The 13,836-nt window shown below is 33.0% G+C and overlaps 1 protein-coding gene across 1 annotated transcript in view; it reads left to right on the top strand.

The window, feature by feature from the left end:
* The window catches only part of AKAP9 (A-kinase anchoring protein 9), a 124,710-nt gene that overhangs the window by 77,934 nt on the left and 32,940 nt on the right, over window positions 1-13,836 (top strand). Inside the window, exons 19-22 of the mRNA XM_054726544.1 lie at window positions 7,829-7,991; window positions 8,788-9,000; window positions 11,698-11,930; window positions 12,837-12,956. Coding sequence (XP_054582519.1) covers window positions 7,829-7,991; window positions 8,788-9,000; window positions 11,698-11,930; window positions 12,837-12,956 — 729 coding nt within the window. The remainder of the gene's footprint in view (window positions 1-7,828; window positions 7,992-8,787; window positions 9,001-11,697; window positions 11,931-12,836; window positions 12,957-13,836) is intronic.

Below are 13,836 nucleotides of genomic sequence, written 5' to 3'. Positions count from 1 at the left end.
TTTAAGTGATAAAATATAATGTGCTGACAGATTATTCTAGGTCTAAAGTTGAATGTTGTTTTAATTTTCAGATTTTCTAAACTCTTACAAGTTACTTTTTTTATACCAAAAGAGGTTTTAACTTCATCATTATATGAAATATTCCAGTATAATATATATAATTCATTTGAAGGAATAGTATATGTTATCCTGAAAATAAGCTATATGCTCTAGTGTGTCATAACATTATTATTATAATCCAAATAAATCAAACCTACAATTTCTTTACATGATTTTAACATCCTTTTCACAAATATGAATAGATTACTTCACTTTATAGACTATCTCTTGTTAGGAAATTAGAGTGTAGGACAGTTTCTACATTAAAATACTATTTTTATAGAAATTTTTAAAGCAAGTTATTTATAACGTATTTCAGTGTTCTCTATAACATTTTTACACCATGTGTGATAATTGTCTCTTAAGTTACTCTATGCAGAATTTTTTAAATTATTTGCTATTAAAATGAAGTAAATTTACTTATTTTTAAAATGTTGAACTGGGTCCTGGCCGATGTGTGTTGCTCAGTGGTTGGAGCATCGGCCCTGTACCAAAGAGTCTCGGACTTGATTTCTAGTCATGGCACATACCCAGGTTGCAGGTTTGATCCCCAGCTTGGGGCACATGAGTGAGACAACCAATCAATGTTTCTCTCTCTCTCTCTCTCTGTCTCTGTCTGTCTCTGTCTGTCTCTCTCTGTCTCTCTGTCTCTCTCTCTCTTTCCTTCCTTCCTTCTCTACCTCTCTCCCTTTCCCTTCCTCTCTCTAATATATGGTGACAGGAGAAGATTTGACTTGGGTGGTGGGCACACAGTGCAATATACAGATCTTGTAACATAAAATCCCACTCCTGAAACCTGTATGTTCATGTTGACCAATGTCACCCACCCAAAAAAAAATCAATAAAAATTTTTTTAATAATCCTATCTAATAATAGAGTAACATGTAAATTACCATCACTCCACTACGCCCACGAGTGGGCGGCAGGAGGCTGGAGGGCGGGACTCGGGGTGGCCTATCCGGTGATTCAGTCATGCACTGGGCCTCTAGTTAAAAAATAAAATAACTAGTGAGCATTTTCTTTACTATCAGGGCATCTGCCTTATAGGCTGATTTCATAATATCTATTGTAGTAGTATTTTACTTTATGTATTTGATTTAACAAGTGATTTGCCCAGTGGTATGTCCAAATTCATATAATACATTTATTATGATGGATTAAACCTCTCTTTTGCCTAAATGGGCTATAAAATTGGGCTTATATTCAGCCCATTGCAGTTTTGTATTTATCATAGCTTTCATTATAATATGAAGAAAAGGATTTAGAGACTATCCTCAAGACCTTAGGAAGGTAAATCTCTTTAACCTACTCCTTATTCAGTAGTCTCTCTGTGGTTCTGTAGAACATTATCTTTGAGAGTATGGCTTCAGAGCCTTGATTATTGAGGTCAGGTGAAAATAGAAATCAGTCTGTTCTGTAGGAATAGTCTTTCACAAAGTTTTCAGAACCCAGAGATACTATTTAGAGCCACTGAAGATTATTTACCAAGAGATTCCTAAGTCCTTGGAAGAAATTAATGAATAAAGAATTACTCCCACAGAGTGACTGTTATTGTAGGCAACTCTCTTGAATTTATTAATTATCATTTTTAAGAATGGTAGGTCCTAAGCTTCATGTTTCTATATTTTCTCAAAAAAAGAGACTTTTCCTGAGGATGAAGCAGTAGTATAAGTTAGGATTTTGTTTTGTCATTTTTTTGTTGAAACATTTTGCCATTAGCCTTGTCCCCAGTGTGCTATTCTAAGCATTAGTTGGTGAGTTGTATCCAGGATTCATTCTCATTAGAGAAATAAGTAAATAAAAATCCAAAGGAGAACAACAGAAATATTTTACAATTTGATGGAAATAGTTATGGGGAAAAAGGTTAAATAGCTTGAGGTTATACAAATAACCTAGTTTGTACAAACCAGTTAGTTTGGGAAACATAACTATAACATAAATTAAGCCTTCAAATATACATTAAAATCTTGATTATCTGAAACCTGGGGATAATGAACTAGTCTGGATAATTAAAAGGGTGTCCTAAATAATTGAAGTCATTTTAACTTCTTTATTTCAAAAAGTCTTATGTGCTTTCTAAAATTAAATACACACACATATACAGTGTGTGTATATATATATATATAGTACATATATATACAGTACATATATATATACATATATATATATATCTTGAATTATTCTGAGTAATATGTATATCTTGAATTATTCTGAGTAATCTTTCTGAATATTAGTTTATAATATATCACAGTTTATATACTGTTGTTAGGAGAGCTATTTGCCCCTATCCTAAACCATCTTAACAGCTTTTTTGAGTCTTTCCCCCCTAATTCTACTGTATTTTTTGGTGGTTATTTTCTTAACCTTGTTTTTTATTCTTAGTTACAAAGAGATACCACTTACACACAAATGTGTGTGTGTTTTTACATGGATGGAAACAAGTTTTACATGCTTTCAAAATTGGGTGGGGGGCTATAATTTGACTTATTTTAATTCTGGACCACCTTTCTGAACATGAATATAATATGCTGTCAGTTAACATACTGTTGTTATAATGGCTGTTGCCCCATTCTAAATCTTAATCTAGTGCTTTGTTGAGTCTTGTTTTCCTCCCTGGTGTTTTCTCTCTTTCCTTTGTAGTTAGTTCTTATCTTGACCTAAATGTTTCTATTTATAAAGGGATACTTCTTACTTTCAGCGTTTTGTTTTTGCTTCAAATAAGATAAATTGGACACCAGAGTCTCCAAATTGTACTTTGCAGAGGGAGCCAAGGAAGAGTATTTTGAGAGGTAGTTCACATGCTAAGCATGAGTCCCACCCGTTCATAAAGCTGAGTGGCTATAATGCTGATGATTTTGTGTCTGCTGAACTGCAGTAATGTCACATTTAGCTGCATCAGTGGTAGGATTGGGCCTTCATCTTGTACAGATGTTCAGACAACTAACTGAGGGTTCACACAAGAAATTTGTCATTGCTTAATCCAGAATTGTAAGAGGCAGCTGCCCCTTCCTCACCACAAACCATCTCCCTGTAGATTCTGGGCTTTCTGTAGAAAATCTCATTTTCTCCGCCCTAATTATAAGCCTTGAGTATTGGCTCCTCTAACAATGTTGTGTGGCGAAATGGCTATAAAATGGATTTTTATTAATAATACCTCCTTGCTTTAATATGGGGTTTTCCATTAAAGATAAAAGTTTTTGTGGGTTTAGGATATTCAGTTACTAGATAAAGAAAAGGCACCAAAATAAAAGTTTTTTTCATTTATTTAAAAACAACTTTCACTTTTGAGGATCTTTTAATATTGAAAAGTAAGTTGCTCATCTTTTAAAACTGAGTAGCTGGTTTATTCACTATTGTCCAGATTTTTTTGAGCTACAAGAAGGCTATTATATACAACTTGTGCTTTTAAGTTTTAATTATCTTACGTGATATAATTACCAACTATGTAGCTTTTCAAAAAGGTGTGTTTTTTTCTGTTAATATTCACTCTATAAACAATTCAATGTGGAAATAGGTTATAACTGGACTATCTATACAGGGGTGGGACAAAAATAGGTTTATTGTTGTTTGTATGGAAAAATAATACAATACTTAATAAATAATAATACAAGAATAAACTCTTTGTACTCACACCTGTAAGCCTGCTTTTACCCCACCCTGTATTCTAGTAACTGCAAAAGGATGAGTATTATTTCTAAGAAAATATCAAAAGGAAGTGCTAACTTAGTTTTCCAGAAATAATTATGATTATTTCATATAGCTGCAGAACTCATTGGTAATGTGGTTTCACATTTTTAAATTAAAACAAGCATTTTAATGGGATGGAAAAACACTAGCTTATCTCAGAAGCATTATAAACTTATCTAAATACCCTTTTCAAAGCTCTTACGTGGAACTTGAATCCTGTTAGGCAGGCTTTTTTTGTGGGCGTATTAATTCACATTCCACCTGTCAGAGTACCTATAGGTAAGACATTAAACCACACCCTCTGTTCTGACCTTTTCCTCAGGGGACACTGACTAGAATCCTTTGGCTCAGTGTGAGAGGCTATTTGAATAGCTCAGTTCAGAAGAGGTTTTACTTTTGAATTGAGTGAAGCAACAAGAACAAGGGAGATAATGTTGCAACTACATTTCTCAAGACTGCTACTATGGAGATTTAAAACTTGACCTTCCCTGCCAGGATCGGCTTGGAAGGGTTATTTATTTCCACAGACGTATTTGATACTGAAAGCAGTTTTATTGCTCGGCCAGTTTGATATTTATATTTTTATTCTTTCATTCTTCAAGGATTTAGTTAATCTAGTTTAAAAGTTGTTTGCTTGCTTTTATTTTTGTTTCGTTTTGTTGTTGACTGAAAGATCTAGGTGTGTTTTTTTTAGGCTTGTGGGGTTTTTCTTTTTTATTCAGTTTTTTATGAATTAGCTTTATAATGTTTATTGAATAGTGCTAAAAAGAAATGTTTATACTGCTATGGTATGTCTTGATAAGCTTAAAAAGAATTTTTACTGTGATGGAAAACTGATCAATGAGGAACATTGGCAGCTGCATCTCCTAGAATGGATTCTTACAGGACCTATTTGGCAACTGTCAAACTCAGTGGCTCATGGTTGGAAGAACAAGATGAAGACATTTATGAGGTTGAATCTCGTGTGCCTTTACCACATCCATTTCCTCTATGTGAACATTTGGATGAAAATAACTCAGTAATTATTAATACTTCTATTTTTCATTTTATTCATAAAAGAAACGGGCACATATTAAAGCTTATTTCTAAAATTTCACTGCCTACCCCTCCTTATTCAGTAAGTATAAAATATTTGATTTTTTATACTTTTAGTTTTAGTTTATACTTTGTTTTAATACATTTAGTTTTTTAAAAAACTGTACAGTGAGAAATGAAGTTTAAATGCTTTTAGTAAGGATAAACGGAAGAGAATCTTGTTTTGTGGTTTGGTGTGGTACTATCTCTCATTCATCCTGGATGTATTGAAGGGCTAAATTTGGTCTCAGAACCCCAACTTGACTATATTTTTTTATCTATGAAAGCAGAATGAGATAATATTACAGTTCTCCCATGCCAGGCAAGCTATTTTCAAATATATTGGCTTGTCCTGAAGAATCTTGCTTTTATATATTTATGATGTCAATCCTGAGTAAAAATGGAACCATTTGAGGAAATGAGCATTGTGAAACCTAAAATAGCTAAGTGAATTGTCATTGAGCCAATTAGGAAATGTTTAACAATCATATGGCACATTGGCCATAGTTTCAGACAAGGAAAAAGGAGACCTGAATTCTAATTTAAATTTTCTTGCTAACTTTCTAAGAAACTTTATTTTCAGTGATTTTTTTATGCCTACTAATCCTGTGAGGAAATACCTTTTTTTTTTTTTTTTTTTGCTTTTTATGTGAAAAATATTTTTATAAACATTGTTCAGGATACACGTACTTAACATAGGTTGGTATTTCAGGTTCGTTTGACTTAAATATGCTGTAAATGATTCACTACAAGTTATTCAGTGTGGCTACCGGTTACTCAGCACTTTTTATGGCTTTAATGACTTTAAGTATAATATACTGGCTAATATTTAACAAGCCAGGTGGTTTTCAGAACAGTTTTGTTACCAACCCTGAAACTTTTATACTAAAGTGACAGAATATTTACTGATGCTTTATACATATTTTCAATGTAATTATAGGTTTCTTAAATTATTTGAAAATATTGATTATGAAATTTCATATTTAGTAAGTATTAGGTATTACATAGGTATTAGGGATAAATCATAGCTCAACTGGATAGAAGAGGGTTTTTTTAAGTATAAAGTATTTAGGTGAACATTTGAAGGGAATCTCTTATTCCAACAAAGTGCAGGTGCCATCTGCATGATAATGAAATTTGTTGGCCAAATTTTCTGTATTTGATTCTTCCAACATTTTGTTATTTCTTGTGGTATTATGGCAAACAGTTAAGTGCACTGTAAGGCTGGCTTAGATCCTGTCAAGAAGTAGAATATAGAAGCAAAGACTTACTTAATTTCTTACTTAAAAGTAAGTATTTTGTTGCAAATACTCTTTTGCATTTGTACAGTAAATTTGAAAAAGGAAAAAGACTCATATTCTTTTTAGTTAGAGCTTTGAACTCTTTTAGTGATTTCATGTATTTACCAGGAAAGCAGTTAATATTTTCAGAAAAACATATGTACATGTAGAAATAATTTATATATTTCTAAAATATTCACTGTGGCTATAAATTCAGGGAGAGTAATTATATAAAAATTAGTTCATACTTTATGACTGTTTCTTTATAATAAAAATTAATATTAATAAAAATTAATGCATATTAGTTATCCACATTTAAAGGAAAATACTCTTATCAGTCTAAAGTAAAAACATATAATTTTATCTATGTTGAGGTAGCAACATATTATTTATATTTTAGGAAATATTTGATTTAAAATGTATGCTTATTTTTCATTATGAGTCTTAAGTTGAATGATTGCAAACAAGATATTTTAGAAATTGATTTAGAGTGACAATAGTAACTCTAAAATCTATTTGCTATGGCAAATACCACTCAGATGTGAAGACCAGGTAGATGTCTTTAAAAATAAAAATACTCTTAAATATTATAATTTTATAATACATTATTGATACCTGACTATAAATCAGAAACCACTACATTTGATTCATATCTTAAGCTTAAGACATGGTGATATTTTTAATATACTTAGTATTTTATATATAAATTTGCAAATTCTTATGACATTGTTGTGAGCCTGTTACTAATGTATGTGGTCATTGCTTTAAAAAGAAATTTAATAGTGTTAATCATCTAGATCTAAGTATTCAATTTGAGCTCAATTTTTCTCCCAGGTAGTTGTTTCAGTAAGAATAGATTAGCAGTTAGCAGCCCAGAAAACAAAGTCAGAGACTAGTGTTTTTCTGTAATTTCATGCAGCTGGTAACGGTGATACCTTTTTTGTTGTTGTTGTTGTTTTGAGAGCTTTGGCCTTGAGTCTGTACAATACTTGACTGTTATCTTGTTATCTTAAAAAATTTTTTGGCATGTAGTCATTGTGTGCCAGTGACAGCATTTTAAGGGAACTGTGTTTGTGGATAATGCCTCTGTGTTCTAAAGTTTTGAAAAGGAACAGAATAACCATATAGAATCTTGTAGTTGTTTCACAAATGGATAGAAACATAAGGCTTTTAGTTAAAACATGAGTTATAATGTAATTTCATTTTGTTTTGCCATTGTGATTTTGTTCATTGATATCATTGTATTTAATCATATATTATTAGTTTCTCACAGTGTGCAGTAGGAGTCACAATTAATTAAATGTAAATATAAAAAATAAAGTTTATCATAGAACATAGTTATATAAAATTATTTAGCAAATAGAAAAAGAACCTATGTCTTACTTTTTATGTCTCTTTATACAATAGAATACAGATCTTGTGATGTAAAGTGGTTTATTTACAAAAGAAGCAATTTTCTGTTAAACTAGAATACATCTTTTATGGAAAGTTGGACACAGCTAATCTACTTGTTTATCCCACCTACTAATGTTAGCATGTACTAAAAATATTAAATGACTACAGTTCAACAAGTATTGTATGCCTTTATTCTTATTTAAAATCTCTTTTTTAAAGCTTTGATGGGGAATGACATTGGTATTACCAGCACTAGTTGTTTTCCTTCATGTATACTTTCTCTCCTCGTTTAGCTCGAACATGCAAGAGTTACACAGACAGAGTTGATGCGTGAGTCATTTAGACAGAAACGAGAAGCGACAGAGTCCCTTAAGTGCCAAGAAGAACTGCGAGAGCGCCTCCATGAGGAGTCCAGGGCCAGAGAGCAGCTGGCTGTGGAGCTCAGTAAGGCTGAAGGTGAGCAACTTGCCATTGGCAACTGAGGGTGGGAAATTTCTAGTCTAAATATAGAGATTTTGATGCAAGCCAGGTTTGGAAACCGGTCATCTACTCTAATTTAGAGTGACCATTAAAAAGTAGATGTAATTTGTCTTCAAATTACTTCAAACAGTTTTTAAAACTATATATATTTTAATTATAAAAAGTACTTAACAGAATTATAGAAAGTATAAAAATTTTTAGAAAATACAGAAATGGGTGATGGTAGGTTGTTACCATAATCCCGCCATCCTAAGACAACTCCTGTAATTTAAAGATGAGGAAACTGAAGCTAAGATATTAATGATTTTTCAGGGTCACTCACCATTAAATGGTGATACCAGGCTTTAAGCCTGTAAGCCCCAGGCGGTTTATATTGCACCCTGCTGTGCTGGGTGTTGGCCTTGTAGAATCACTTATATATCAACTTTCTCTAGTAAATTTAAAATGTGATTCAGTTCATAAGCATCTGATTCATATATAGGTTTCCAGGAACCTATCTATTTATATGTGTTTAATAAAGTAAATTAAACCCACATGATGTGATACATTAGCATAGAAAGTTCAGAGGAATTTCATATTTAGGTATAATGGTTAACAAGAAAAAAGCTGCATTGAACATACTATAGTTGCTAGCAGCAGCAGCAGATTCACTCAAGACTGTTAATAGCTTGATTTAGTTTTGCAAGCAGTACACCCCTTTTATTTCTATAAAACCTACCGGTACAATTTGAAATAAGTAATAATCCCATTTCCTGTTAATTTTATCTTATAGGTGTCATTGATGGCTATGCAGAGGAAAAAACCCTTTATGAAAGGCAAATTCAGGAAAAAGCGGATATCATAGATGGACTGGAGCAGGAGCTGTTATGTGCAAGTAGCAGGTTACAAGAACTGGAAGCAGAGCAACAGCAGATCCAAGAAGAAAGAGAATTGCTGTGCAGACAGAAGGAGGCGATGAAAGCAGAGGCAGGCCCAGTCGAACAGCGTATGTATTCTTAGACTTTGTATGAAACATTCCTTTCAAGTCCAAGGTGGCTTTTTCCCCCTTTCAGTGCCATTATTCACATACTTTATACAGAGATAAAAAAAAATATATAAGAAAATCTAACCTTATTGGTAAATGTCTTACTAGCCAAGTATGTGGGATCAGAATTTTATTTTCTTTTTCCTTTGGCAAGTTTTAACAGGAGAAGATAATTCATTTTTCTTTAAACCTCTGCTTCAAGAGAAAGCTGCACATAATGAGGCAGGATGTTTTTTAAATTCAGTAATATTCAGTTCCTTTAATAGCAGAAATGCAGCAAAAATGTATGCTTGGATTAAGTAATGAAGAGCACTGACCTGGTACCAGTAGTGAGCAGGTGGGGGTGGATTTTGGCCTACAAGAGAATAGCTCGAAAAGGTCGGTGGCTGTTAAAAACAGACTGACATCTAGTTTAATCTAAGTAGTAGTTCAAAGAATATATGAATTTAATCTTTTCTTCAGTGAGAAAGTAGGTAACATCTTGAAATAAAGTGTGTTTAACAGTAAAAACATAAATGTCAGTCTTTGTAACAATGGGACTTTAAATCCTTTTTATCATATCCTCTCACTTTTATATTTCACAAGCTGTTGGAATTGTGTGTAGTTTTACTAGTTGAGAAATACAACATACATTTTTGTAATATATGTAATTTGATTTTGGTTGCTCAAATTTGTTCAACACAGGTTTAGGGTTGGATTTGTTGTTGTTAATCTTCACCCAAGAATATTTTTTTCATGATTTTTTGAGAGGGAGGGAGGGAGGGAGGGAGGGAGGGAGAGAGAGAGAGAGAGAGAGAGAGAGAGAGAGAGAGAGAGAGAGAGAGGAGAGAGAGAGAGAAACATCAACGTGAGAGAGACACATCAATTGGTTGCCTCCCATGCACGCCCCAAGTGGGGCCAGGGATCAAACCTGCAACCCAGGTACATGCCCTTGACTGGGAATCGAACCAGAGACCCTTTGGTAAACAGGCCAGTGCTCTAACCATTTATTAACAGCGGCCAAAGCTAGAGTTGGGATGTTTAATATGGAAAGTATATGGCTCATATATGTAAAATTAAGAAACACTGACATTCCTCAAAATGTTACCATTAATATTCAATGGTTTCACCTTTTACTTTTAATTCTTTGTGTATATATTACCCTATTTTAGAAAATAGAAGCCATGTAAATTATATTTTCTGTGTGTTTTTTTTTTTGTTTTTTGTTTTGTTTTGTTTTGTTTTTTGTTTTTCTATTCTCATAGGACTAGTAGATGCTGCAGTCGATGCAGCACCTGGATCAGGTGTGTTTACACAATTGCATGGCCAATCTTTGGGTGTTAAACTTACAACTCCAAAAATTGGGTGACACTTGGACTTTCAACCAACTAGCATATCTTTAATTTTGCTGTTGTGTTTCGTACTAATTTTTCTCTTTAACAAAACCTTTTCTTACAATAAAAATACATACTTATATTTGGAATTAACAGCTAAGATTCACAGTGACCATCATCTTATTATATCTGTTTTTCCACAGAGCTTAAGGCCATTTGATTTTTTTTAAATGTTGGCTTATTAAACATTTTTTCTTTAACAAATATATTAAACTCTTACAGCCTATAGCTTTTCAAAGTGCTATTTCTAAATCAAGAAGTATATAAGATGATGGCATCAACAGAATCAATGAATTTTATAAAGAGACTTTCTGGTTGATTTACTTTTATATTAACATCTAAATCAGTATTGTTTTAAAAGGCAAGCTGTTTTCTAGATTCCTAGTCCTGAGTAGTGTGTTGGCAGAACAGTTGGTATAGACTCTAGGGTTTTGTTTCTTCCATTTTCTTCATCAGAGAATTGTTTTACTTGGCTAAATATACTTTATTATTGTATGATTAATATTAATAATAGCTAACAGTTATATAGTGCCTACCATACCCTAGGCACTATTCTTTACATGTATTAACTCATTTGATCCCACAGTAACTCTTAGAGATCAGTACTGTTACTATTCCCAGTTTATATATAAGGAAAACGAAAGGCATCATGTTAAGTGTCACATGGGAGATAAGTGGCAGAACTATAAGCACTACACCACACTGCCTTTCCTACTTATCAGTTTTCCCTTGATACACATATATATGAGTGTGCAAGACTCACTCAGGAATATGGATCTAATAAGGATTAAGACTAACACAAAATTCTGATTGCAGTTGTATTTCTTTTTCTCTTTTACTTGCCTTGGTTAAAGATTTGCAGTATTTGATCTTCATGTGTATTGTGTATGCATATAAAAGTGACTTTATGGTTTTAGAATGAATTGATTTTTGCCTGAGGTGAGTTATTTCTATACTCGAATGTAATTAGACTTTGTCCTTTTCCTCGTAGTATAAGTGGATTTTTTGGGAGGGGTGTCATTTGCTGTGCTGCTTTCACAAAAATACTGTTTTCAGTGACAGGACATTCTTTTTGTTAATTCTACATAATTTTATTGATACTACTTGCTTACTAATATAGGAATGTTATTTGATATTTTCAAGGGAATATTTTCTTTTTCTACATGTATTTGAAATAAAGCTGATCTTTATGTCCTAAAGGTAAAATTTAAACATAGTTATGGGTGATTTCACTATTATAATGCCACTGTGATTTAACATAGTATATTTTTGCATTTATAAACAGAATTATTACAGGAGACAGAAAAACTAATGAAGGAAAAATTAGAAGTACAATGTCAAGCTGAAAAAGTATGTGATGACCTTCAAAAACAAGTGAAAGCTCTAGAAATGGATGTTGAGGAACAAGTCAGTAGGTTTGTAGAGCTGGAACAAGAAAAAAATGCTGAACTAATGGATTTAAGACAACAGAACCAAGCACTGGAAAAGCAGTTGGAAAAAACAAGAAAATTTTTAGATGTAAGTATCCTCAACTTAAATGTTGATTTTTCTCAGTGGAATGCTACCTGCTGCTATTCTAGGTTGTGAATTTAATATGAAGAGACTCATAAATTCCATATTTTCTTCTATATGTGTCTTTACCAATTAATTAAAAAGTACTCTTCCAATTAAAAATTCTAATAATTGTTAGAATCAGCAATCAGAATTAAAAGCAATACAGGCAAATTATAAAGAAGCCCTGCCAGTAAGCCTTTCCACATGCATAGTTAAGAAGCTTGTCCTAGTCTTTCCTTTAACCAACTGCCAAAGCAGGAGAGGGTCATCCTAAGAGCCAATTGGCCCCCATTGTCACACCCACAAAAGATATACATACTGGTAACAGTGTTCCCTTGGAGACAAGGGACTGGAACAGTTGTCATTAATCTCTTTAAAAAAGATGTCACATCTCTAATTTCGCATGGATTTTCTTCTTTGCGGTTTCATTTAAGCCTGAAGTTCACTTCAGATATCAGAGAATCAGATCCTTACACATTATATGATTTTAAGTTTAAAACCTAGATTAGGATGAAATAAATTGATTTACTAAATAATTTCTTCTATTTATTTTGTTTAATAATTAACAGTGGAATACATCCTTTGTTCCAAAAAAGGAAATTCATTTTAAGGAGAATATCTTTATTTTATTTTGTATTTAACATTACTCAAATAAAAAGAAATGTGCTTCAAGTAATATTTAAGTGCTTAAATTTTTGTTGAAGAGCCCACGTAGGCTCTTCATACAAAAATGTTATCTTTGGTTTGGAGTGTTTTGTGGTCATCAGTTGTTTGTCTTCAAACAAAACTGTACCTATAACCAAAGGGTATGTGAGGAAAATAATAACTGCAATAAATACTGTTTCTTCAATTATTGTTATTAAAATTCAGGAGCAAGCCATTGATAGAGAACATGAGAGAGATGTATTCCAACAGGAAATACAGAAATTAGAACAGCAACTTAAGGTTGTACCTCGATTCCAGCCTATCAGTGAACATCAAACTAGAGAGGTAAGAACTTTACTGATATTGTCTACCTTAAAATAACTTATATATTGTAAAATAAGGTGCATATTTTGAAAAACTTAAAAGGAATTATTTCTGTTGTACGTAAATCTTCAAAGTAAATATTACTTTGACATGAAAAAGTTCTTAAAACCCTAAAAATTATGTGTATTGAATCCTGGCTGGTGTGGTTAAGAGCATTGGCCCACACACCAAAGGGTTGCGGGTTCGATTCCTATTTAAGGGCATGTACCTGGGTTATGGGTTCTCTCCCCACCTCCAGTTGGGGCACATGCAGGAGGCAACCAGTGGATATGTCTCTCTCACATCAATGTTTCTCTCTCTCTCCCCCCGGCTCCCTTCTGAAAAGCAATGGAAAAAATATCCTTAGATGAGGATTTAAAATGTGTGCATTGACATTTGGAATCATTACTACTTATATTTATCTTCTAGTATTACCCAGTGAAACAAACTTTCCTATTTATTTTTTATTCCCCATGCCCAAAAAAACTGATCAAAAGAGTTGTCTATATTCATCCACTCTTTACTTTCCCATCTCCCATTCTCTTCTCAGTCCACTCCAATGAAGTGTCTAACCTCTCTGTCTCAGTGGAGTGTATTATCCTTTACTCCAGGGGTGGGGGATCTTTTTTCTGCCAAGGGCCATTTGGATATTTATAAATCATTCGTGGGCCATACAAAATTGTCAACTTAAAAATTAGCCTGCTGCATTTGGTCAAACATTTAATTAACTCACCTCTAATGCCTTGGCAGGGCCAGACCAAATGATTTCGTGAGCCTATACAGCCCTCTGGCCAGACATTCCCACCCCTGCTCTACTCTGTTGAAACTGTTCTGTGAAGGTTACCCACAGCCTCATGGCTAT

This window comes from Eptesicus fuscus, chromosome 14, assembly GCF_027574615.1.
Source record: "Eptesicus fuscus isolate TK198812 chromosome 14, DD_ASM_mEF_20220401, whole genome shotgun sequence".
Taxonomy (NCBI): domain Eukaryota; kingdom Metazoa; phylum Chordata; class Mammalia; order Chiroptera; family Vespertilionidae; genus Eptesicus; species Eptesicus fuscus.
The sequence above is the reverse complement of the archived record's forward strand: the minus strand, read 5'-3'. Positions and strand labels throughout refer to the sequence as shown.